This window comes from Cupressus sempervirens, chromosome 8 (assembly GCF_028749045.1).
Source record: "Cupressus sempervirens isolate cs-2001-9-10 chromosome 8, ASM2874904v1, whole genome shotgun sequence".
Classification (NCBI taxonomy): Eukaryota; Viridiplantae; Streptophyta; class Pinopsida; order Cupressales; family Cupressaceae; genus Cupressus; species Cupressus sempervirens.
In genome coordinates this window covers 811,784,773-811,812,665 of record NC_143125.1, presented here as the reverse complement: position 1 = coordinate 811,812,665, position 27,893 = coordinate 811,784,773, and the positions used below count along the sequence as shown (strand labels likewise).

The 27,893-nt window shown below is 37.3% G+C and overlaps 1 protein-coding gene across 1 annotated transcript in view; it reads right to left on the bottom strand.

Moving 5' to 3' along the window:
* UPP (uracil phosphoribosyltransferase) overlaps window positions 1–27,252 on the bottom strand; it is a 51,808-nt gene extending 24,556 nt beyond the window's left edge. Inside the window, exons 1-4 of the mRNA XM_089795441.1 lie at window positions 27,036–27,252; window positions 14,897–15,001; window positions 14,692–14,770; window positions 4,352–4,410 (exon numbers count right to left, since the gene is read on the bottom strand). Of these exons, the coding sequence (XP_089651567.1) occupies window positions 4,352–4,410; window positions 14,692–14,770; window positions 14,897–15,001; window positions 27,036–27,173 (381 nt within the window). The 5' untranslated portion in view covers window positions 27,174–27,252. The remainder of the gene's footprint in view (window positions 1–4,351; window positions 4,411–14,691; window positions 14,771–14,896; window positions 15,002–27,035) is intronic.
* Window positions 27,253–27,893: the final 641 nt, after the last annotated feature.

Here is a 27,893-nt window from a genome sequence, read left to right as displayed (position 1 = left end):
AACAATGAGACCTCCCTGTGGGGTCCGAACAAGCAATATCCGTCGAGGAGCAGTAAGCAAGGTAGGAATATATGTGGTGTCCTTCTAAAAAGTCCATGAAACACTATAGGCGATGTAGGAACCAAATCAACTCAAAGATGTTACCAAGCTTGAAAGGATGGGCCCCTAAATGTAAATCCTGACAAAACCTAGAGAGTTGAAGCCTAAGCAAACCAACAATGAGACCTCCCCATGGAGACCAAACAAGCAATATCCACTGAGGAGCAGTAAGCAAGGTAGGAATATTTGTGGCATCCTTCTGAGGAGTCCACGAAACATTGTAGGCAATGTAGGAAACAAACCAAGTCAAAGATGGTGCCAAGCTTGAAAGGATGGGCCCCAAACTCCACCTAGACAATACTATGTGGAGTAATCTGCCAACAATAGATAATGAACCAAAGAAAAAGTGTATGAACCCACTCAGCCGAGGCCCAATCAGACTCCAGCAAAGAGGCCCCCCAAACCACAAAGCCCTTGAGCACATTCGGTCTAATCAAAGTGTTCATAAAAGTTGACTTGGACATTGTGTCCTGAAAAAGTGTCTCACAACAAGGGCCAAAGAGCCATACGCTTTGTTGATGTGGGTCGGAGTGCAGGCCTCATACTGAAACAAGGGCAAGAGAACTTGACCCCCAAATACTCGTGGGGCAATAAGATCTTAATCTTCGTACCCTGGAAGAAGTGGAGGCAAGAAGTCGTGAGACCATCGCCCTAGTCTTATCCACGTTCATTGTTAACTATCGTGAGACACAAGATGAAGAAAGGCCATAAAGAAGGTTTTGCAACTCCTCAAGGGAGGAGACCAAGAGGACCACATCATCCACAAAGAGCAAAATAAAGATCAAAACCTAATGCAAGGAGCAATCATCCCTTGGAAGGGAACGTGTCTAAAGACAAGCCTCTAGCTCATCAATGTATAGTCCAAATAATATGGGAGAAAGAGAGAAGCCTTGCTTCACCCCAATGGTGCTTTGAATGAACTCGAAAAGCCCCTGGGGGTTCTAATGCTCTCAACCACTAACTTGTAAAGTCTCATGACGACAATCAAAAGTGTCTTAGAAATCCCAATGTCCTGAGGCGTCTGAAATAGTGTCGTCCTAGGGATAGAATCAAATGCCTTGTGGAAATCCACAAAGCAGCAATAAATCCGCAAGAAAAGATGTTGTGCTTCTACAATAATCGCCCTAAGTGTCATGATGTGGTCTACGGTCTGGAAGTCTGAACAGAAACTAGCTTGTCCCCTAGCCCGAATATGCCTCTAATCCAACTCTCAGGAAAGAAAAGTGTTGTGGTGTAAAGTTTGGAGAACGTGTGTCCAATCATGATGGTCCTTTAGTTGTTGGGATCTGACCTTGACTCAGCCTTGTAAATCGGGTGGATAATGTGTCGAGACCAAGAGGAGGCAGACCCAGTGTAAAACACCCTGCTAAACAACTTTGAAAGGAAGGAACCCAACACCCTAATGCCATACTTGAAGAGTTTCGCTTGGAACCCTTCCTTGCTCGCTACCTTGTTACTACTCAAACACCTGCTTGCCTCACTGATGTTGTTGACCGTGAAAAGGTGGCAGTGAGAGAGAGGGGTAACAACAATGGAAGATAGCCTTAATATGTTGTAAAGGGTGGAGGTGTGGGAGATTAGCAAGTTGAGGTCTAAGGCAATGGAGGGGGTTTGCAAGGGAAAGGGGTGCGCGAAAAGGCCTTAGGGGATTGAATGAGTGAAACCTAAAGGGAATGGCTACGAAGATGAAGGCACGGATTTTAAAGTGGAGGAAGAGGCGACAAGAGTGTTTCTACTACGCAGAGGAAGCTAGATGAAGGGTGGACGTAGCTAACATGGTGTTGTGGAAGGACTTGCAATCATCATCTAACCACTAGTTATGGGTGCAAGTGCTCTTGTAGGCATGCGAGGAGGACCAAGGGATGGAGTGGTGGGGGATAGAGAGGTAGGTTACCTCTCAAATGGACGTGGAAAGGCAATCAAATAAGGTGGAGGTGCTAACTCCAAGGAGGGGCAGGTCAAAGGGGAGGAGTCACTGAGATGCATGGTGAAGAGGTCATGATCCCCAGTGTCGAAACAAAAAAGAGATATGGGGGGAAGTAGAGAAAGGTAGAGGGAGGGGGGAAAGCTAGTGGAGGTGGTGGGCAAGGTTGGGGGGATAGGGGATGCAAGGTGAGGTTGAAGGGGACATGTTTAGCTAAGGGAAAGCGGGTGATGGTAAAGTGGCTAGCAGAGGGAATAAGAGAGGAGCAAGAGAGGGCATAATCCACAACAATCATAGTAAAGCCAACAAGCAAACGAACTGGAGCTAGGGAGGCCTTCCAGGATCACCAAGTCAGAGGACTCAGAATGATGAAGTAAATGATGCTTGTATCTCATAAATGACGCTTGTCAAGTCATCAAAGGATCTATAAAGACCAAATGGGGCCGAGTCTATCTCAATGGTGCACATCGAATCCAAAACTTGGTCGTGGAGGGGAATTTGCATGTGTCTAGTTGTGCATTAAAGTCACCCATAATAATGATGTCCCCCATACCTGAGAAACTGGTGATATTGTCATGCAAGTTTGTGAAAGGATCTCCCTAGATCTATTGTGGAAGCATAGAGAGAAGATGTAGGCAAGAAATAGCAAACGACAACGAAGACATCCCTAAGATGAGCCACCACCTGGCTCACTTGAACCCACATAAATCTAGAAAGGTTGTCAGAGTGAACCATAGATGTCACATGCCAAGGTCGATTACTAACCAAGTAAGTCACACCACTTGACCCCCTAACACCACCAGAACTCTAGACCTCCTCCCTAAAAACTGAGAGCTAGTGGAAACCATGGACCTTGAGGAGCGGTCACATGGGACTCTCATGTGTCTCGATGACAAGGAGAAGGTCAATTGAACCAGAAGTGTCAAGGAGAAAACTTGACATGGACCAAAAGGACCCATTACCATTCCAGATTTTGAAATGCAAGGAACCACCTCTATGTTTCTTCATGGCCAACCATGTTTGTGACCGTCATTGGGTAGCACGTGCTGCCCGAATATCCCAACCTAGAGGGAATGAATCTCTAAACGCTTTGTTTTAGGTTCCTAATGATAGCCCATTTACCCTCATGCCTCGCTGCTGCAACAAGCTCCCAAGAATGTATTAGTTCAGCCACCTGTGATCTAATAAGATCCTCATCCAGATATATCTTCGTGAGTAGAGGAAATAATTTCCTCCAAGCTCTGAGTATCCTTAGGCGATCCGCTGAAGATAAGAAACAAAGAAAAAGGGTGTTATCAAAACCCAGCCAAACTCTGTCCAAATTCAAATCTGAGATATCAAGTTGATTCTTGAAAAAAGGATACAATGCTGTGAGTGGATCTGAGGAAGGAGTAGGGAGGCCTCGAACCTTCAGGTTCAGCCTACAAGCCCTCTGAGTACACTCCTCCAAGAGCTTAGCATGGACCAATTCCTCAGCCCCCAATGGCAGGTGCCACACTGTTAGCACTGTTGCAAACAGAGGCATACATCTGTAATTGTTTTTCAGTCTCGCATTTAAGGGTCTATTGAAGAGACACCAGTTCAGATTGCTTATTTTTTAGCTCAAGGATGTCAGAGTCTTTAACTGAGACTTCTTCGAATAGGGAGAGGTGCTTTTTCAGCTCAGCATTCTCAGAACAGATGAGTCGAGGCTGCTGGTCATAACTTGCAGAGAATTTTTGAGAGTTATGTTATCCGATTCAAGTCATTCAACCCTATCCAAGAGATCTTGCATATCCAATGCAGACTTTGTTGGTATGTAGTTCGTGGGAGAGGTCACAGATGATCAAGACAATCAGCAGTGGCCTCAGCAGAGGAAGAGCCCAGACAGCCACCACCATCGTTGCCCAAGACCTTGGATGATGTCAAAAACACAAACCAACCAGGCTGGGCAGTAGGGAATGAGCACACCAGGGGCAATGCAGAGTGGGAGCAAGGGGCAAGGCAGGAAGCATAGATGCCACACAACGAACTTTCCATATGAAACAAAATGTTAGTGTACAACAACCTTATTTATTATTTTACAATGAGTCTGGGCTAATAATATTTATCGAAGGATGCTGATGTATATAATAGTTTAATGTGTATTTTCAGAAGTTGTTCTCTGGGGGAGAAAAACTGGTTAGATTTGCAATTCCACATAACAAATAATGAAATTAAAACTAGAGGAATCATTCAATGTTTGAAAATAAATGAAAACTGAATTAACCTTTGGAGCATTTGGACTCTTACACAAGAAGAATGTTTATTAGAAAATCCAACTGATGTTTAAAAAATCAATCAACTCACCAACCAATCCCTTGATGCCTCATAAATAAGAAGTCTTCCAAGCTCTGCCATCGCATTTTCTGAAAGACATAACAAGCATCCAAATTGTTATTATAGTGGATCAACATTGAGTTTGTAGCATGAAATACTCCGAGGGTAGAAACAAAACATAGGTAAAATGAAAATATGAGGAAGAACAAACTTTAAACTAAAGGAATCAACAAGAATAAATCTGTTCTTGGTACATCAGACTGTTGATGGTGGTTTAAAGCTACCCTAGCTACAGGGTATGAAAGTTAAAGGCGCTTCAACTGGGAACAAATGACAAAAAGATATGTCAACATCATAGATATGGAAAATATGAGACTCCTGCACATATGAATCTACTAAAATCTGATGCTAAAGGCGATAAACTGGACTCTAGCTAAAAACCAACATGATTAAACATAGGTGCAAAGATATAGTACAAATAAAGAAAAACATCTTAGAAGAGAAAAATCAAACTACAATTTGTCCATAGCAGACAGCAAGATACAAATCAGTATTATCAGTGCAAATAAAATACATAGCATGCAAATTCCTAGATGAGGAAAAAAATTGTTCAAAAATTGGCAATGGTAGAATTAATGAGCTGGAGAAAACACTTTGATTTGTTTGAGAACCCAGCTTAACTAATTGTTTTACATCCATTAAAAGTAAATGGTTTTTTAAAAGCATCAAAAATATAAAAACCAAGATGCAGGAGCAGTGGGGTGTAGGGTTTCATGGCTGGAAGGATGGAAGCTACAGCGCTCATGGCAGAAAGAATTTTTTCAACAAAGAAGATTCGAGCCCTTTAGGAGGTATGATGGTTTGACCTATTGGGGCAACAGAAATGGTAGATGGCAAAAGGGTGGTAGACAAAGTTTGCAGAGAATTCATTGGGAAAAAGTGGGGAATACTGGAGAAGGTCGATGGCAAGATGGGAGTGGGAGGATCAGAAACTTTGGAAATAGAGGCCACCCAGTGCAGCATTTTACATCCTATAACTTGGGAGGAAAGGTGGATTTTGGGAATATTGCTCAACGATTAAGGAAACCACAAGCAATGGAAAACCAGGAAAAGCAGAGGATTGAAGACCCGCTGTAGGAAAGATGCACAGTAGAAAAGATAATATTAGAGCAAAGCTCAATGAGGAGAAGATAAGTTTTTTAGAAAGTAATGCTTTTCTTTCTAAAATGGGGAGGGCCATGGCCCGCAATAGGAAAGCTAAAAAGATGGTGTGATGAAAAGTGGGGAAGGGCTAAAGACTTTAAAACATTGGAAAATGGTTTTTGTATGGTAACGGTGGACATTGCCTAGGATAGGGATTGGATTTTGAATGGAGAACCATATTTTTTGGAAGGCTTTGGCTTTTATATGAAAGCATGGGTTCCAAACATTGACCCAACAAAGGAAATCATAAAACAATTTCCTATCTTGGTGGGGTTGCGAAACCTTCCGCAAGAATATCGGAATGACTACTGTTATCGGTTGATAGGAAATAGGTTGGGAGCCTTTGTGAAAGTTGTGGAAATGGTAGATAAGGAAACCTTCTAAATGTTTCCAAGGATCTACATTATTTGGAATGATTGTCACCCTTTACTAGAAATGATTGAGCTTTTTCAAGATATGGGGGTGTGGAGACAGCCTTTGTCAATAGAGAAAGGACTACTGGTGTGTGAGCACTACTTGAGTGAGGATCATGAATTGGAAAAATGTGGGCAAGAGGGTCGATAGAAGGGTAGGGAGGATGAAAGTCTATTAAACAGGGCAATTGATATGTCTAGAACATGGTTGGGGGTGCAGAAGAAAAAGGAGGAAAACTCAAGAGGCACTGCAACAGAAATGGAATGTATTATGATCTTGAAAGCAAGAGTAAATAACCTACAAGATAGTGAGTGTGGAGGAGGTAGGAAGGTTACGAATGGGCAAGGGGATTGTTTAGGAGAAAAACATTATAAGCAGAATGAGAAATGGTAGGAAGTTATGGAGGCCGAAAAAGGAGCTCAAATATCAGAAGAGGTTGGGGGGAGAAAGGAGTGGATGGACAGTGGATGGATGGGGAAAGGGATATTGAAGACAACTCTTTGCCTGGGGGTTTTAATTTGGAAATGATTAGAAGGGAGGTAAACCAGAACCAAAGAAATGAGGAATGTAGAGGTGAAGCAGGGGGGTGGATTGAGATTTCTTTCGTGTTATGAGGAAGAAGATAATAGGGTTTCCCTAGGAGTGGAAGAAGAAGGGTGTGAGGTAGAAGTCTTTAAAGATATAGAAATCTCCCCAATAAGAAACTCGAAGGGTGGTTTTAGAGATTCTATCTCGGAAGAGAGTTCGGAAGAGGATGATATGAAAAAGGAGGATATACTGAATGAAGACTATATAGAAATCTTCCCAATAAGAAACTTGAAGGGTGGTTCTAGAGATTCTATCTCGGAAGAGAGTTCGGAAGAAGATGATATGAAAAAGGAGGATATATTGAATGAAGACTTCCTAGGCTTGGGAGATGTGATTTCCCTAAAAGAAAAGAGAACCCTATCAAAAATTGAACAAAAGAGTCATAAAATTCAGGTTGGGGGATGTCAATAAAAAGGAAGGACACTAAATGCTTTAATCCCGATAGCAGGAAGTGCGAGGGGCCAAAGTAAACTGAAGACAGGAAGAGGGAAGACCCCCGCCCAAAAGGGATGAAGATCCTTTCTAGGAATGTCAAGGGCTGCAATGCCCTTGAAAAAGTTTGTTTGATCAAGAGAGGCCTTGATCAAGCAAGACGAAACATGGTCCTTATGTAGGAAACAAAGATAAAGATAGAAGATGTTGTAGGAATTAAAAGAAAATTTGGAAAATAGAGGAGTGGGCTGCTATTGTAGGAGCTTCAAGGGGTGTTTGTGTGTTATGGAAAGAAGACTCGGTTAGTGTTGTGATGATGTAGCAAGAAAGTAACTGGCAATGGTTAAAGGTAAGGTCAAAACAACTTGAAGTGAAATTTAATGTGATCAATGTGTATGATCCTATGCAAAGTAGGGACAAAAAAGAATTGTGGAAATCTTTAATAGATGCATTCAAGGCCCTGCAAGATGAGATGACAATGTTAGGAGGTGATTACAATGCCATTCTCTACCCCAGGGAAAAGAAAGGTGGAAGAGGATGGAGAATGGTAAATTAGGAAGCTTTCTCTGCCTTTGTGACAAGAAATGGTATATTGGATATCCCCTTTAAGCAAGGAGAGTTTACATGGACTAATAGAAGAACTATGACAATGTTAGGAGGTGATTACAATGCCATTCTCTACCCTAGGAAAAGAAAGGTGGAAAAGGATGGAGAACAGTAAATCAAGAAGATTTCTTTGCCTTTGTGACAAGAAATGGTCTATTGGATATCCCCTTTAAGCAAGGAGAGTTTACATGGACTAATAGAAGGCCTGGGTTTGTAAATATTGCGGAAAAACTGGATAGAATTCTAATGAGGGGGGATTGGACTCAGGTTGATTGGATGGTGGATGCTGAAATTTTGCCTATACATGGTTTGGACCATTTCCCAATTGGGCTAAGAACCCAGGAAGATTCTTCACCAGATCAATGCCCTTTCAAATTTGAAGCAATGTGGTTGAGGGTAGATGGTTTTAAAGATTTGGTTGAGCAATGGTAGAGAAATGCCCCAAAATTTTCAAGAAATAAAGCCTTTATTGTTTTTAAAAAGTTACAATTTATAAAAGAGAAGCTGAAGGTTTGGAATAGGGAATCCTTCCAAAACATTTTTAGGAAGAAAGTGGAGCTAGAATTTTCTTTAAAAGAATTAAATAATAGAGTGATTCTGCAGGGTATGGGGGAGGACTTTCGGGAAGAGAAAAAGTTGAAAAAGGCATATAAGGAGATTTTATCTAGAGAGAAAGTGTATTGGAGACAGAAATTGAGAGACACATGACTGAAGGAAGGAGATAGAAATACCAAATTTTCTATAATTCAGTTAAAGTCAGAAGAGCTCATTATAGGATTTTCTCTATTGAAAATTCAGAAAGGCATGTGGTGAAGGACCCTACGGAGGTAAAGAGAGAGGTTGTATCCTTTTTTTCAAAATAGGGGAAAATTGGATGCAAAAGGTAGGGATGAAGAGGATGATGTTCTGGATTGTATTCCAAATTGTGTTTTAGATATGCAAAATAGGATGTTGTTTGCAATAGTGGCAAAGGAAGAGGTTAAAAATGCTCTTTGGGGGTTAGGAAAGGATAAAAGTCCTGGGCCTAATGGGTTTACAAGGAGGTTTTTTAGGTTTTTCTAGGATTTTTTGGGAGAAGTTTGGGATGTTGTTGAGGAATCTAGACAAGGGGAATTTGTTTTGAAAGACCTAAACAACACCTTCATAGCACTAGTGCCAAAAAAGGATGCATGTAAGACCTTTGAGGAGTCCAGGCCTATTTCTATATGTAATACTCTTTACAAAATTATTTCAAAAGTAGTTGCAAATAGTTTAAAGAAGATTTTAAATGTTGTGATTTCAAAGGAACAAAGTGGGTTTGCTCTTGGAAGATCCATTTTTAAGGCGTCATAATAGCTCATGAAATGATCCACTCTATTAGAGTAGAGAAGCTAAGTTAAATGATGGTTAAGTGAGATATAAGGAGAGCTTATGATGAAGTTAATAGGGACTTTTCATTGAAGGTTTTGAAAAAGTTTGGCTTCAATGAAAGATGGATAAGATGGGTTGAAGGTTGTATTAGCTCTGCAAGGTTTTTTGTCTTGGTCAATGGAAGTCCACAGGGTTTTTTTGAAATGGGAAAAGGCAAAGACAAGGAGATCCCATATCCCCCTTTCTCTTTATCATTTTATCTAAAGTTTTGGGAAGGCTGATCAGTGGTAAAAGAGTGAGAGGCCAATGGAAAGGTGTAAAAGTGGCTAATGGAGTTGAAGCTGTGTCTCATCTTCAGTTTGTAGATGACACTTTCCTAGCGGGGGATGCTTCAGAGAGAGAGGCCAGGCTGATGAAGAGGACGCTTGAGCTTTATGGTAAAGTTTCAGGACAAAAGATAAATTGGCTAAAATATGAGATTTTCTTCTTTAATACCCCTGAAGTAAAAAATTGGCTATTAGCAGAATCCTAATTATTAAACAAGGGTTACTGTCAAGTAGATATCTAGGGATCTCGTTGTTTCAAGGAAGTAATAAAGGTGAAGTGTGGAAGTGTTTAGCAGAAAAATGTTTTATGAAGATGGAAGGATGGAAGGGGAAGTGGCTCTCGTTGGCGGGAAGAATTCTGATGTTAAAATCAGTGGTGTTTGCTGTCCCAATTTTCTTAATGATGTGTCTAAAAATCCCTAAGAAGGTTATAAGTGGTGTGGAAAAACAAATGCAAAGGTTCTTTTGGAGTGGGATAGGAGAAAGTGACAAAATCCCATTGTTAAGATGGGATAAGATATGTAGGTCGAAAAAGAATAGTGGAGCAAGCCTGAGAGACTGGAATCAAATGAATGTGGCTTTGGGTGCAAAGTTGGTATGGCAAATGGCTTCGGACTCGGAGCAGTTATGGACTAAAATCTTAAAAGCCAAATATTTGGATCGTAATGATGAAACAAGGACCTTAATAGTTCAAAATCCCTTAAAAGGATCTGCTGTATGGAACTTTATTATCTCTTGTCGACATGTTATCACGAAGCACATTTCATGGAAGATTGGAGATGGGGGTCAAGCAAATTTTTGGGAGGACTCTTGGAATGGATATAAGGTTCTAGATGAGGAATGTCAGGATAGAGACCTAAAACAAAAACTATGTGATTTGTGGGGCTTTAAGGTAAGAGACTACTTGATAGAGTTTGATGGATTGTTAGGTAAAACTTGGGGTTGGAAGGATTGGCGGGTGGTGGGCCTTTCTCTTGAACAACAACAATCTCTAAAAAATGTCTTTTCAAAAGGAAAGTATGTTTAATAGAGAGAAATGACATGATTAGGTGGTTTGCTTCTTCCTCGGGTGAGTATTCTGTAAGGTTAGGCTATGATTTGTTGGCTAATAGAGTGGAAGATTGCTTTGAAGCAAGGGATTTATCTTGGCATAAATAGATTTTGTCTAAAACAGGGACTTTCTCTTGGCTAGCTGTTCAAGGCTGAATTCTAACTGGGGAAAGAAGAAAGAGATTAGGGTTTCAAGGTCCAACACAATGTGTGATGTGTGATAAGGAAGAAGAATTTGTGGATCACTTGCTGTTACAGTGTGAAGTGGTAGAGAAATGTTGGAGTCATGTGCAAGGTAAGTTGGGATGGCATGGACCTTGGAGATCCTCTAGAGCAGAGTTTTTTAATCTTGGCCACGAATAAGTAAAAGAAATATGCTTGAAAATGTGTGGAGGATAAGCCCATCAATTGTAATATGGGAGGTGTGGAAAGAGAGAAATAGGAGAATCTTTCAAGAGGTGTCTAAACTTGTGGAAGAGCTCCTAAGAAGGATTGACCATTCCATTGAAGTAGTCAGTGTTGCTATTTTTAGGAAGGCTTAGCTGAAGTGTGTGTTTATGAGAGAAGATAGAGCTATTCAAAGAGAGTGGCTAGGGATTAAAATTAGACAAGCCGGAGCTTTAAGAAGAGATAAATTAAAGAAAGAACACAAAAAAAAGTCAATATGGAAAGCCCTCGAGGAAGGTTGGGTAAAGGTAAACTTTGATGGATTAGTGAAGGGTCATCCTGGTAAATTGGGGGCGGGTTTTATAGTTCGGGATCATTATGGAGAAACTTTGGCCTACAGGACAAATAGAATGGATGGCACAAATAATGAAGCAGAATTCCATGCAGCATTATTGGCAATTTAGTGTGCAAAGAAGGTGGGTTGGGGTAGAGTGATTATGGAAGGAGACTTGATGGTAGTGGTTGAGGCAATTAGAAGAAATCAGATTTCGGCATGGCACTTAGAAAATTTCTTGATAGTAATTAATGAGGAGTTGGAATCTTTGGAAGATTTCAAAATTTGTCATGTGTACAGAGTCTAATGGTGAAGCTGACCAGTTATCAAAATGGGCAACAGATTGTCTGGAGGTGGGAATGGGTGTTTCGAATGGTGTAGCTGTTGGGATGAGATTTATTTTTATTTTTAAAATCTTAAAAATTAGACATTATAAAACAAACAAGTGGAAGGTGTCAACCGAGGTGAAATGTCAAATTGGAGTAATGATGAAAAGATTTGGGCGATTTGAAATCAATGCTCACATAATGAAAAGGGATGGGTTTAACTAAAAAGGACAGAATGATGATGAGTGCTGGGGGAATTGTCAGATCGAAGTGTGTGATCTGAGCAAGGGGGGAGGAGACGTTGCTATAAAACATGGCAGCCAAAAAGGCCTTTTTTAACAAAAAAGAGAAGAAAAAGTGCAGAACTATTTGGATAGTGATAGGCAAGGAAAGCAACAGAGTTAAGGAATTGAGACTACGTTTATTTTTCGGATGGCTAGACAACAGAAAGTGTTGTTTGGCCCTATCCAAAATCACTGACTTCACTTGTTGCTTCTTTATCTGACGCTAGGAGTGATGGAAGTGGTGAAGGGAATGGTTGGAGAGTAAATAAATGTAAAGGTATTCTGTTTTTCTTTAATAATATGAATTTATTTATTTTCTTTAATATTAATCATTATTAGTGAGATATAAATTCCAGTTAAATATTTTCACCACTCTTCACTTAATAAAAGATTAGATACTTGCCAACTATAAGAAACTTTTAAAAAGTCCTTCCAACTCATAGAATTTTAAGTTGTTCAAACATGTATATATACACTCGCCATAAAACATGGCAGCCGAAAAGGCCTTTTTTAACAAAAAAGAGAAGAAAAAGTGCAGAACTATTTGGATAGTGATAGGCAAGGAAAGCAATAGAGTTCAGGAATGGAGACTATGTTTACTTTTCGGATGGCTAGACAGCAAAAAGTGCTGTTTGGCCCTATCCAAAATCACCAACTTCACTTTTTGCTTCTTTGTCTGACAGCAGGAGTGATGGAAGCGGTGACGACAGCAGGAGTGATGGAAGCGGTGACGGGAACAGTTGGAGAGTAAATAAATGTAAAGGTATTTTATTTTTCTTTAATAATATGAATTTATTTATTTTCTTTAATATTAATCATTATTAGTGAAATATAAATTCCAGTTAAATATTTTCACCACTCTTCACTTAATAAAAGATTAGATACTTGCCAACTATAAGAAACTTTTAAAAAGTCCTTCCAACTCATAGAATTTTAAGTTGTTCAAACATGTATATATACACTTGCCATAAAAGAGCATCTTGAACGAACACTCATATGCAATAATTGCGCTCACTAGAGTAGCTATAAAATAAATGTAGACATAGCTACAATGGTTATGGTGTGGGGGTTAGAATTGGCCTTCTCAGAAGAAGAGGTTGAGTGGGTGATGAAAGCGTTGTTTCCAAAAGACTTGATAGTGGGGGTTGAATCCCTGTTAGAGTGGGCATGGCAGGGGAAGGGCTTTAATCATAGTGAACGTTTTGCAGATGAAGTAGAAGGGGAGGCGAGAGGGAAATTTGGTTTTATTTGGTGGCTAACTGGTGTGAATAAGGAGGCTTATAAGGATAAAATCAGACTAGAACAGCTCAAATTGGTGGAGGAGATCCGCTCTTTTCAGGAGAAGGTAGGAAGAAAGGTAAAAGGGTTTCTTGTTCCCCATCCGCACCGTTGTCGCATTGCAGGATGCTGTAAAAGGCGAACGGTGGTGAGGGTAGTTTTTCCGGTGAAGAAGTGGAAGAAAAAAAATGACCAAATTTTGCTTTTTGAAGATGTCCTAAAGGAAAATTGCCCTACAGTTAGGAGTTGTGGAGGTGTAAAGCTTCTGTAAATGGAAATAGGAGATAAAGCTTAAAGCTTCAGTGGATGGTAGGGAGCAGCAGTTAATTATAAATTCAAAGCTGACAGCCATGGCGAATTGCGAAAAGGCTCCAAAAAGTAAGAAAAATTCAGATTTGGGTATGAGCAAAAGAATCGAACTGATCAAGGAAAAAGCCTAGAGCGAGGAAAGATATGCAAGAGCGCGATGAAGGTGACAGTTTCTAAAAGCATTGTGCAGGGCCAATGCAGGTTTTTGTTTCAGTTTGAAACTAGGTCTTTTTTCAGTCTGAATGTTTGTAAAAACAGATATATTAATCTTAGTCCTCAGAAAGGTGGGGAGTAGGCGATGATATCATGTTGGTAAAGTAAATGCTGGATATGTAGTAAATTGTAAGGTGTTTTTAAGTGTGAAGGCTATTTTAAAATTTTAGCCTATCTATGTAACTATGCAAATTTATTAATAAAATATAATCTTTTTACCAACCAAAAAAAATAGTAAATGGTTTTTTATTGCTTGCATTCAATAAATGTCAAGACAAAACAATTCATTGGCATAATAAGATAAGAGTAAATTAAAACACAAAAAAGACATTAAAATGTGAAACAAACATTATCATACAGTTACTCGTAGTCGTAAATCTTTTTATTTTCTAATTTGGGGGAAAAAAATTATAACTTCAAAATCAAAGATGAAAGAGTGTGCCTGGTCTGCTGATGCATACCAGTAGAAAGATTTTACAACAATCAGTAAATTCTTATTATCGATTTTGTGTTGGTTGTTTTTCAGAAGAGTTAATGCACAAGTCAGAATATGCAGGTAGCAACATAGGGCATTCATAATTTTTTAAGTTCTCTATTTCTGGAAGGTTAATACTTCAAAAACTTATCACTATAAGCAAATATGTATTTTTGTCTACTACATAACGACCAAAGAACTCTACAATTCATTTTTGTGTTTGTTGTTCAAGAAAGTTGATCCAGAAGACAATAATTGCATGTAACATCACCCTAGCCTCATATGAAGAATGAGAGAAATAACATAAAGAATCAGGAATTCAAAGTGATTTTCCAAAGGAGAGGAAAGTTGATCTTTTGGTTAAGTTCAAAGCAGTAAAGACCATTTACAGTTTGAGTAATGAAATCATCAATAATAAGATACACTGCAAATGCAAAGTATAAAACATTCGAGTGACTATTTTTATCTGTTGAATTATTTATGGGCAATTAAGAATTTAAGATACTTTCAAAGATTGATAGAACCAAAAAATTCACTAGGTTATATGTAAGAATAAGCTATATATAAAAATTGTCATACACAGATTGTATGTTCACAATATTATTTTCTAACCATACTTGCCAAAATAATTTGCAACATCTCTGACCAATACTAATATTTGATCCCCAAATAAGGGCAGCAAACTCTTCAAGAAGATATTGAAAATCTTCCAGAGGCCAAATGCCAATGCAAAAATACTTCGGATTTAATAAAAGGAAAATGAATTTTATGATGGAATCAATAGACATTACTTACTGAAAATCGGACATGGGCTTAGCTCATTTCGAAGAACAGATACCCAATGCTTGATTAGGGGATGAGGGGGAACAAATACCTGTACATGCAATTTATGGCCATCAAACAGAAGTCAGGATAAAACAATGTACATAAGGTTGAGCGAAAAGCTTGTAATGATGAGACAGAAAATTGCACCACAATAAAAGGCCCTAGAATAGTGTACCAGCATCCTATCCTCCGTAAGATTTTTACTTGCTGTTGTTACCGAACAGTTGACACTGAACCTAGCTTGCTTCGTCTCTTTAATCAGCAAGGCTGAACTTGAAAACTAAAAACATTCAATAAATAGACGTTCATCAAGGAAAAACATTGGAATTGTCCCAGGAGACAAATACAAAGAGGCCTAACTTATCAATGTATTCCAGTTTCTATCAAATAAACCGAATTTTCAAAACCAATATATCACTGTAAAATCTAATAAGCTCCACAAATCATTTTGCAGGCAATCCTTGTACAGAGAATTATAAGATCCCAAACAATTCTTACTTGAACATTCAAACTCTAGAAAAGAACACTAAGTTTCAAACTACTGACAAATTATATTTTTAAAAGCTCTAGAATTGTTTCTGACTGCCACTTAGGTGATCCAAACTGCTCGTTGGATTATTTATCCTTGCCTTGAGAAGCAGTGGTCTCCACTTCTCCGAGTTACTACCCTAGGAAGGGTCTTTACTAAATTTGGTCCTTAACTTCCAAGTGAACTATTTCTCCAGATGCAGAAACTATCATTACCACACAATAGAATGAAATTTGTTGATTCTTCATTTCTTTGACCACGGTATGAATGATATTTCAGTAGTCACTAGAGTGGAAGCATTTGGATCCAGCTCTGTGCTCTGAAGAAGGGGTAAGCATACAGGTAAGGTATCATGCACAGTACTTATGTCATTTAAGTTGTTGAAAACAGACTAACAAAGAACCAAGTCTTAGATAGAGACACAAGCACTCTTATGAATGGGTGTCGGCAATTATATCATATCCCCTCCTGTTTATTGCTGATAATTATTATTGAATATTTAAGAAATACATAAAAATCAACAGCATAGTTTTATTATTACACCAGCAAGGGTTTTGCAAGCAGCCAACAATCAAGATCAGCTCAGGATCTAACTAGAGTGTATACAGCCAATTCAGTTTTATATACACACACACACACATACTAAGCAAAGACCAATCCAAAATTTATGAGTTATCAGATAACCCAGTATAGGAACACAATAAACTGCAGTTTCCTATGTAGTAGAGCTAAAACAGCTGACAATAACAGCTAATAATAAGGTTTTTGAAGTTTTTCTAATTACAAATAGAGGATAATACTCACTTGAGACACATTGACAAACTGAAAACTTCTAATTGGAAACTACTGCTTCAGAAAAATAGAGTAGACTGGGTGGTCTTCTACAATAGACTGTATCCTTGCATGCTGCAAACTTTCTGAGACCATTGTGTTGCAACTAGAATGATGCTAATTCTTATCACCGTACCGCCAGTTACAATTCCTGAATTTCTAAGCAATTCTGGAGCAGGAATCACGGGTAGAATCTTGAGGGTTTCCATCCCTGATATCTGCTTGAGTTGCTCAAGGGAATCATCCTTGAATCTCCTACAATCTTTAGGGTTCTTATCTTTTGGATTGGATAAACATGTATTCAAAATGACAACATGAAGAAATATGCACTGAATGAATGATTCTGCTAGCCTCCACTTGTTTAAATATACTCCTACATCACTAGGGCAGTGACTTCTTGAGTGGCCAGCTCGTGTCACCCCCTTGTTTCTTAATAGTATATTAGATATGACAGGCTGGCGGCCAACTTTTGGCCCATTATTTTAGCATCATATCAGATATGACATGCCATGATAGGTTGGCAACCATATTTTGGCCCAATATTTTAGCAATACATTCTTGAAAGTTTAGCTTTAGTCGAAAAATGTTGAGCATTTGAATATGTTCTCTCTATCTTATACACACGCGCGCGCGCGCGCGCACACACACACACACACATATGATAATATGCATACGTATATATGTACAGATATGTATACATATAGTTTAGACAGATATGATTCAGATCAAGCATATTACTGCTGTTAACGACTCACATTGGGTTCTATCATTTCGACTGCATTGGATTACTTTCAGAATTATTCATCATCTCCGATCAGGGATTGGGTCTTACTTGTATTGCCTTCGATAAGTATTAAGATCATTATTGAACATATTTTCAGGCATGATTAAACCATTGTATGTTTATGGTTAACAAAGCATTAGTTTATGACCATGTAGGGTCACAACTCTTCACAAATATATATAATTGTTCTCATCGGTGGACAAGGCAATATGAAAGACATAACATACTTGCAGTCCTAGGATTAATAAAGAAACATTGCAGATTACAAAATACAATCTTGTCAGCATTCAGCATTCCAGTCACAGCATATCAGAAACATTTTTGAAGGTATCTACCTGTTACATTCAAGAAACTCAAGTAAGTAAAAGTCTGATATAAAACTATTATTATTTCTATCAGAGATCCTATAAAATTAACAATGGTATCAGAGCCATACTGATAAGAAATTTTATTCAGAGCTTATATAAAATTTATATTTTTATTCAGACTTTACCATTTTTTTTTAAATCTTAAAAAATGTTTAACCACATAAGGTTAGAGGATAAATTGGAGGGGGCTTCAAACCATTTTTCATGGAAGATTCGTGTCATGGTAATCCTAAGAGAAATGGGATTAGAAGAATATGTAGAAACAAATAAAACTATTCCAGAAAATGATCAAGACAAAACAACGTGGAAAAGGCACAACAATAAAGCCATGAAAATAATTATAGACTTTGTTAAAGATCATATTCTCCCGTCTATTTCTAGCCTTTCTACAGCATTTGAAATGTTTTCCACTATCAAGAATACATTTGAAATAAATAATACTAGCGGGTTGCTGACATTAAAACAGGATTTATTATATATAAAAATGAACAGTGGGGAAACTATTACTTCCTATTTTCTAAGAATCTTTGAACTAAAAGATCAGCTTGCCACAACTGGAAGTCAAGCTTGCCACAATTGGAAGTCAAGTTGATGATAAAAAACTTGCCACGATTGCCATAAGGGGACTTCCTCTATCTTGGGAAACTTTTATTCGAGGATTAAGCTCTCGACCTAAGCTTCCAAAATTTGAATTACTCAAGAATGAATGCACTCAAGAGGAATCAAGATTAGTTTCAAGGGGGATGAGCCTAAATCAAGAGGGAGACATTCATGCACTTCAAGCAAGTTTCAACAGGAAAGGAAAATTCAATTGAAATAAGAGAGAATCCAACAAACCTTATGAGAAAAGAGATTGGTCAAAAGTGAGATGTTTTAATGCGACAAAATTGGTCACTCTCATAATGTCTACCCTGAACGTAGAAGAATTCAAGCTGCTCTAGCAGAAATAAAAGAAGAAAAGGAGGAAGTAGAAGAAAATCATGCATTTTATATAGCACTCTCCAATGAGTTAAACAAAAATACTTGGATCATAGACAATGGAGCATCTCGACACATAACAAGTTTTAGAGACAAAATCGAAAACTTTTCAAAATGCCACTCTAAAGAGGTAACCATCAAGGATAGCTCCACATGTCCAATTAAAGGTATTGGGTCTTGCTCTATTCAACTAGATTCTGGAATTACTCTTCAACTCAACAATGTTTTATATGTACCTGGAATTAAATGAAATCTAGTTTCTATATCTGGCCTTTCTGATCAAGGATACAAAATCTTTCAAGAAGACAGAGTTCTGTCTTGGCCTAAAAATACTAACATCAAGAAAGCTATCATTATTGGTGTTAGAGATGGGAGTTTATATAAACTCTGTAATCAACAAAATTTTGCACTAAGTCATGAAATGTCAGAGTCTACAGAAATATGGCATAGGAGACTACGTCACCTACATTTCCAAGCATTATCAACAATAGGAAAAATTGTCAAAGGATTACCTAGTCTAAAATCAGATCACTTCGGTGCTTGCAAAGGTTGTGCCCTAGATAAAAATATCAAGAAAATCTTTCCCAAAAATGTTCATAAATCTAAAGCAATTCTTGAACTCATTCACTCTGACCTATGTGGTCCCATGTCTATACCCTCTCTAAATGGGTGCCTCTATTATGTAATCTTTATTGATGATTATTCTAGAACTTGGATCTATTTCCTAAAACAAAAGAAACCTAGCTAAGTACTCTCAAAATTGAAAGAATTCAAAGCTATAGAAGAAAATCAGTCAGGAAAGAAAATCAAAACTTTATGATCAGAAAATGGAGGAGAGTACATCTTTGAAATTTTTAAAGATTTATGCATTACTGTTGGGATTAAAAGGGAGTTTTTTGTACCTCATAATACTCAACATAATAGAGTTGCAGAATGCAAGAATATATCAATTGTTGAATTAGCTAAAACTATGATGCATGATCAAAACCTTCATACTTCATTCTAGGCTGAAGCATCTAATACTGTTGTTTACAGTCAAAATTGATGTCTGCACTCATTCTTAGACAATACCACTCTAGAAGAAGTATTTACAGGCATCAAACCATATCTAAGTCACCTAAGGATATTTGGGTGTCCAGTCTATGTACACATTCCTAAAGAAAAGAGAACAAAGCTAGAACCATCCGGAAACAAAGGAATTCTCATCAGGTGTAGTGAAAACTCCAAAGGCTACAGGGTCTATATCCCAGGTCAAAGAACAATTGAAATCAGTAGGGATGTTAAATTTGAAGAAGATGTCGCCTTCAACCTTTCTAAAAATAATGATGAGATATTCACAGAACCTACCACTGAGACAAATGAAGATCATGAAATACAAAATGACAGGGAGAATGACACTTCATCTCCTATACCTACTTCTAATGATGTTGAAAATAACAACAATAAAAAAAGACCAGTTTGGGCCAAAAAATTCATAGAAGAAAATCATGCTGAACTTGATGAAGTATTAAAGAAAGCAAGAAAACAAGAACTCAGTCTTGTTATGTTGCACTAGTAATAGAACTTATCAAATCAAAACCTTCTAACATTAAAGAAGCCTTATCAAGTCAACCTTGAAAGGAAGCCATGATTGAAGAATACAATTCAATATTAAAAAATGATGTATGGGACATTGTACTTAGACCTAAAAACAAATCAGCAATTTCTTCCAAATGGCTATACAAAATCAAGCATGCACCTGATGGCAACATTGAGAAATACAAAGCTAGATTTGTAGCACGAGGTTTCTCATAGAAGGAAGGTATCAATTATGAGGAAACTTTTGCTCCAATTGCTAGGTATACATCAGTTAGAATTATCTTGGCCATTGTAGCATCTAAAAAATTGGAAGTCCATCAAATGGATGTTAAGATAGCTTTTCTAAATGGTGAAATTGAAGAAAGTGTATATTGAACAACCTGAAGGGTTATATTGAACAACCTGAAGGGTTTATTGCTCACAACAAGAATACTCATGTATGCAAGTTAAAGAAAGCACTATATGGGCTCAAACAAGCTCCAAGAGTGTGGCAGAATAGACAGTTATCTTACAAAGCTAGGGTATTCTAAAAATGAAGCTGATCCTAATCTATATTTCAAAGTAGATGGAAATGATATGATTATTCTGGTGTTATATATTGATGACTTATTAATTGCAGGTGAAGAACATTTAATAAGCAAATCCAAACAATAATTGACAGCTGAATGACTTAGGTCTTCTTCACTACTTAGGACTGGAAATTTGGCAAAAGGGAACTACATCTTTCTAAACCAAGGAAAATATACTATTGATATTCTAACTAAGTTTGGAATGATGGACTGCAGACCAGCTTCTACTCCTATGGAACTTAATCTACATAAACTAAAGGATGACATGGATAAATCTGAACCTGTTGGTCCTACTCTCTACAGACGAATCATTGGCTCATTGATGAATTTAGTAAATACTCGTCTTGACATATGCTATGCTACTAACACCTTGAGTCGATTCATGGTTACACTAAAGAAGATTCACTTGATGGCAGCTAAACATAGTCTAAGATATCTAAGAGGAGCTCTTATTTGATCTATTTAGAGAAGCCTTGAAGCCTACCATCATTCATTGTGATAACTAAAGTTGTATTAATCTATCAGCTAATCTAGTGTTTCACAATCGGTCAAAGTTGTATTAAACTATTAGCTAATCCAGTGTTTCACAATTGGTCAAAGCATATTGAAATTCCCTATCACTACATCAGAGATGTGGTAGATCAAGATATCATTAAACTTCAATACATTAGTACTCATGAATAGACAGCTGATATTTTTACCAAGGCTTTTGCTAAAGTGAAGTTGTTATACTTTAGAAAAAAACTTGGTATGATTAAATTGTAATTTTGAACATTTAATTTAATTTCAATTCATATGTGTTTATGCTTCTATGATTATTGCTTTAGATATGTAATGAAAGGTGACGATCTTTCATGGATATATATATTCAGAAGGTCATCTTTGTAAGGTGACAATCTTACAAATGATAGGCCTGTTATTATGACTGTTGATCCGGATATTTCGGAAGTCATGAATAACAAATTCATTATAATTACTCTAGATATTGTTTCGGACGATAAGAGATCATAATTTATGTTATGATAGTGTTCATAGCATTGTGATTTATGTTATTTGACAAGTCTCTATTTCTTAGAGTGTAGTGTCAAATAAGGTATTATGTGTGGATACACTAATATCTGGATTCTTTATTACTTCTCCCTTGCTAAAGAGGGAGTGTTGAAAGTTTAGCTTCAGTTGAATAATATTGAGCATTTGAATATGTCATCTCTGTATATATATACACATATGATAATATGCATACCCATATATGTACAGATATGTATACATATAGTTTAGACAGATATGATTCAGATCAAGCATATTACTATTGTTACCGATTCACATGGGGTTTTGTATCCATCATCTCTAATTAGGGATCGAGTCTCACTTGTATTGCCTTCGATAAGTATTAAGATCATTATCGAACATATTTTCAAGCATGATTATACCATTGTATGTTTATGGTTAACAAAACATTAGTTTATGACCACGTAGGGTCATGACCCTACGTGGCCAAAGCCCCTACTGGGTCACAACTCTTCACAATTATATATATAATTGTTCTCATTGATGGACAAAGCAATATGAAAGACATAACATACTTGCAGTCCCATGATTAATAAAGAAACATTGCAGATTACAAAATACATTCTTGTCAGCATTCAGCATTCCAATCATAGCATATCAGAAACAATTTTGAAGGCATCTACCTGTTACATTCAAGATGCTCAAGTAAGTAAAAGTCTGATAGAAATCTGCTATTATTTCTATCAGAGATCCTATAAAATTAACATGCATTATATGTGATAAGATGTCATGTTTTTCTGTTTTTCTCAATTCCTTTAATAATTCTTTTATATTTTGGATGCCTATAATATTTCTTTATCCAACTCATCAGGAAGGGGGCCATGACAGAATTCCATTCCTGAAACTGCTTTTCCCCAAGCAATGTAAATTTGGATGCTCAAAGATTTCAACGTGCTCCCAAGCAGCATCTTCTTCAAGAACATTCTTCCATCTCACCAAGTATTCTATAATGCTTTGTTCTTAAGTCCACTCCCTAATGTCCATAAAAGCTTTGGGATCATGAATTAATTTTTCCTCATCATCCAAAGGTGGTAAACTATAGAGGACACATGGTGTTTCCAAACACCCACTTGAGGCATGAAACATGAAACCATTATGAATTTTGCACTCTTCTCACAACTCTAGCTCATAGGCCGCAGCTCTAGTTCTTTGTACGATTATCTATGGCTCATAAGAACATGGTTTGAGTTTTTTTTGCTCCATTTATAAGAAGAGATGACTGCTTGTAAGGCTGCCATCTTAGGAAAACCATGTCTTCTACTTCAAAAGTTCTCTCAATTCTTTATTGATCAGCACCTTCTTTTTGCTGATTATGAGCTTGCTGAAAGTGCTCCTTACAAATCTTCAAAAAGTCTTGACTTGTCTGAGTCAAAACTTTTGACCTTAGCGCCCTGCTAGCTAAAATGACCAAATAAAGAAAGTTGGAGTTCCATATGAATACAAGGTCTTGAAAGGAGACATCAATAAACATGTGTTGGATTGTATTGTAGTACTCCACCAAGTAGAGTAATTTGACCCATACGCTTTGCTGTTCTAAGACATAATTCTTTAAACATCCTTCCACTTGTTTGTTGACTATTTCTGTTTGGCCATCCATCTATGGTTGGTAGCTTGCAAGTGGCATGACAGCAATGCCCAGTAACTGGAATAATTCTTGCTAAAATATACATTAAAATCTTCTGTTACAATCACTAATAACAAGTTCCAAATTTTCCCTAAAGAACAATCTACTACTTGTGATGCCTTTTAATCTGTTGAAATAGGAAAGAAATGTACATATTTTGTTGAACTATTCACCACCACATAAATACAATTCTTAACTTATGCTTTTGGAAGTCCTATGATAAAGTCCATGGATATGCTTTCTGACTTCTATTCGAGGGACAAGGGCTAAAACAAAAAGACTAAAAATGTCTACTCCAATTTGTTCTATTGGCAAATGAACATTCACGTATATGCTTGAGCACTTCTTCCTTCATGCAAGCCTCTCTCAAATGTAGAATCCTAAGCACCCTACTGGGGGAGAACAATGAAATTCTTCAAGGATTTTCTTTCTAACTTCGATTCAGAAATCAAGAAGATTCTTCCCTTATACATCATAAGTCCCATCAACTAAATTAAACATTTCATCACAAAAATTAAAAAGATCTAGAGTATCATTGGAAAAAGTATAATTTGCATATTTAGCTATTAACAAGTCCTTCCAATCATTGGAAAACTCAAAAAATGAACATAAGTTTAGTATCCTACAGAGTGCATTAGCAACTACATTTTTCTTCCTTTGATATATTCAATTTACAAATCATAATAATGCAGCTTACTTAAGATCCTGCTAGTTTAGCAAAATTTTCAAACTATCGTGATTAGTTTCACCATGAACTGTCCATTGACTAAGTATTATCTAGATTTTGCTAGTGCATACATGATGGTGGGCATTTCTCTATCATAAAAGGAGAATCCTCTCTCTAGTTCTTTTAGTTTCTGATCCTCAAAAGCTACAGGGTGATTGTTTTGCATTAGCAATTCAGCACTGCTCCAATTCCTTCTTTGGACACATCATATTCAAGTACATGAGGAAGTGAGCAGTCTTATATTGAAAGTACAAGGCAAGTACTCATTACCTCCTTAAGCTGCTCAAACACCCTTTGCAGTTTGCTATTCAAAGAGAATGGTCCCATTTTTTGAGGGTCAATAATAGGGAAGCCAAGTAAAAAAATTCGCAAATAAATCTTCTATAATAGCTGCAACAACTCAAAGATCCCCCTAATTATGTCAATGTCTAGGAAAACGACCACTAGTGATAGCTTGAAACTTTCACAAGTCCACTTGAACTCCTTGAGCACTAAAAAGTGTTCTAAGTACAAATCAGTCAATCCAAAGGTATACTTGATTCTTTAGCATGCAAGAATCGCTGCTCAAATATCCCAAGTACATCCTCCAGCTATGTTCCTCCCATTTTTTGCTACAATTCAAGATATCATCAAAAAATACTAAAACACTTTTCAGGAGTTGCTCACAAAATATGTGATTCATGCAGGACTAAATGGTGGTGGGACTCACTGGGGAGTATTGGTGAACCCAAATGGTGTGACCAGAAATCTGAAACCTTAATAATCTTCTGCCAACTTAAGCCAAAGGATGCAAAGAACGAGGCTGACAAAAATCAAGGCAACATGGATCTTATATTCCTTATACATTTCTTATAACTAATTTCTTCTTACTGTTAATGCTGATGTCTCGCTACAAATATATTGAAATATAATAATTGACATGGGTAGACAGATGTTTTAATAATATGTCATTTTCTAAGTGCTTGTGCCACCTTCCTTTGGGGGGTTAGCTTCAATACTCAAAGACAACCTTCTTGCTGCTGCGGTTTCAAACCTGGCAGTCACAGTCACCATGACTGAAATATGCCCTGGACCCATGTCATGCAAAGTATGGCAACAAACTGCTTGAAAAACAATGCCAAACAGATTGATTTGTATGAATATATGACATGTAAACCCTATTGAAAAGGATTTGTGTAGGAGGGTAAATATATCATTGAAAATTGGTCAAACTCGCATGCAGTACCACAATTTAATCACAATCTAAACTTGAAGAAATCAGTCAAACTTGTTACCAAAGAGTTTCAAAAACATTGCAATTTTATTGAGGAAAAGATTGGGAACACTAGTGATTCATGATTAAAATTTAATTGCATCTGATCATCTTTTTCTTCTTCCATTTTTGCTTCTTTGTGATAATCTAATACATGAAATCTAATGATCCTATGGAGGACGCATCCTAGATTCTTCTCAGCAGGTGCTGCAGAGAAATATGTACTTTTATCTATGATAGAGGTTGTGGCTCAGCTGCAAGGTTTAAGGATTTTTATGGCTAGTTCATAAAAAATATCAAAGAAAGTACTCCACAATTATGCTGTCAATTGCCAATAAATATCTCTCAAGTTCCAACAAACACCTTGATCTCCATCCCTACCATCCGCTGAAATCTTTCCGCCTAAAAGGTAGCTACTCTATTTAAGCAAAGAATTCTAAAATTTACAGTTGTTGGAACCACCGACCAACCACCCATAACAATAACAGTGGTAGCCTCCTCCAAATGCAATGCTCTAGAAGCGAGACTATCAAACATAACTCGAGGAACTCATGTAAACAATATTTGCACAGGCAGGCACCAGTTGATAGGTCATACACAATATTTTATATTTTTGAGCTAGTAGACATTGAAAGTTATCTCAACTTTAAATATTTGTCATTTTATGGTAATAATGGAAGACAATTGTTGAATCATGGCTAGTTTCAAATGGCCCATTTCTATGAGGAGGTTTACAACTCCAATGAACATTTGAGAAGTATGTGATTCAATGATTACAGGGTAGCTTGAAAAGTGACCAATGTTTACATATTTTAAGAATGCAGTGAGAGCACATCAAACAACTTAAACAGTGCTGCCCACAACCTTACCAAAGATTAACCCAGCAAACAAAATAATCTCCTTCAAGAGATGAACGCCCAAGGAATAGAAGTTCAATGGCAATCAGGGACACTACTAAGTCTTAAGTGAACAACCAAGATTTGGATTACCACAATGCAACGAAGTGGCTTACCATAGTGTGCAAATCTCAAGGCTATGGTATGCCAGTATGAAGCATAACTCAAATCTCTAATATCAACCATTATTTACCCAAAACATACTTCATCAGGTCATAATTCCACTTATTATGTGCCAAAGTGGGAATGTAACAATCTTCCAGCGTGATCCACCATAAACAAATCTTAACAAGATGGTCCAAGCACATCCGACAGAAAGTTAAGAATTTCATTATCTCGCCCAACATTTCCAAATGTTTTAAAAAGGACACCACCAGGCCATGACTCATAAACATGTCTCGGGGCTGTGAACTAACTACATTCTTGCATAACCTGTAGTTACAAATCGTAATTATATAGCCCAAGTACATCTCACACAATTAAAGAGAGTTCATTATCTCAACCAAGATTTACAAATCCTACGTATATGGTCCAACTAGATCTCACACAATTAAAGACAGTCCACGATCTCCCAAGACTGACATCATGATTCTAATAATTATGAATCAAGGAAGGGGAAATCACCGAAATCCAGCATAATTCGATATTAACAAATCTTAATAAGATGGTCCAAGTAAGTTCCATATATTACTGCAGACAATTTTATAATCCCCCCCAGAATTTACCAAGAACCAGAAAGAACTTCATCCCTCCAAAACTTGTTAAGTGACCGCAATCCTACAACGAACCATGCAGACAAATCTCTGTCGTAGGCTCTAAAGTGCATCGCCCAGCAATTAGAGGCAATCTGTAACCAAAATTCTCCCAACTAACTAAAACTCCAACTATAGTGTACCCCCAGAAAAATAAATGGATAATCGCCCAAAATTTACCCAGAACAAAAACTTCATCAAAATTTGGCCAACCAAGGAAAACAAATCTTCAGAGAAATAAACACCATAATCCATCACGTAACATAAAGCAAACACCCAATACAGACCGCTGAACGAACAGCAGATTTTAACTCAATTATGAACCATGAAGCAAAAACAGATGAGTAAACAGTTTTACCTTTGCACAACACTGTTTTTGCAATAGTATACACTGATGCAGAGTACCATTGTGAAGATGCTGCACGGCATTGCTTTTGTGAGATGAAGAAATCTGAGCTTGAACGGGGGAGACTGAGTATATACATCTCAGGGCCATGTTTCTCTGTTGGAATAAAGCAGCTCGTTCATAAATTTGCTATTTCGCCCGCTCCTCAATCTCCTCAATCTACGAGTATGAAATGAAATGATAAGATGGTCGATTGTTTTATTTACTTGGACATTTGACCCCACACTGCGAGTCCAGCCTTAAATTAGATTTGATTCTATTAATAAAATCTGTGCAATGTTGCAAGAAAACGCAGTGTGCGATTATGTAAAACTTGAGTAGAATATTCAAGGAAAATTTGTCCAGATGAATCTCAATCATTTTACCAACTTTTACAGCTCACAAATTTATATTATTTTTCGTTTTTCAAATTCAAGACGAGAGCAACTCAAGGGCAATTGTAAGTCTTGAAAATGATCATTATTTTCAATTTTAATAAGCACTGAAAGGTTATGTCTATTAATTATTATGTGGGAGTTTGTAGCAAGGGTGGAAAGATTATAATGTTTATAAGAAGAATTTTTAATGGGTGATGGGTTTGTTGGTGGGCTTTTAATGAACCAACACAATTTTTGGTGGTCTCCCCTCTTTTTTGTGAAAGGGGTTCTACTTATTAAAGTTCATGTGGTCAATGATCTGCACTTTCATAAGCATGGCATTAAGACTCTCAAAGATTTATTTTTCAGAGCTACTACGAGTCTCTGAACTTGGGAGAATTTACGAGTTCAATTTTGTTTGTCTCGTCCAAATTGGCAAACTTACGACTTAGTG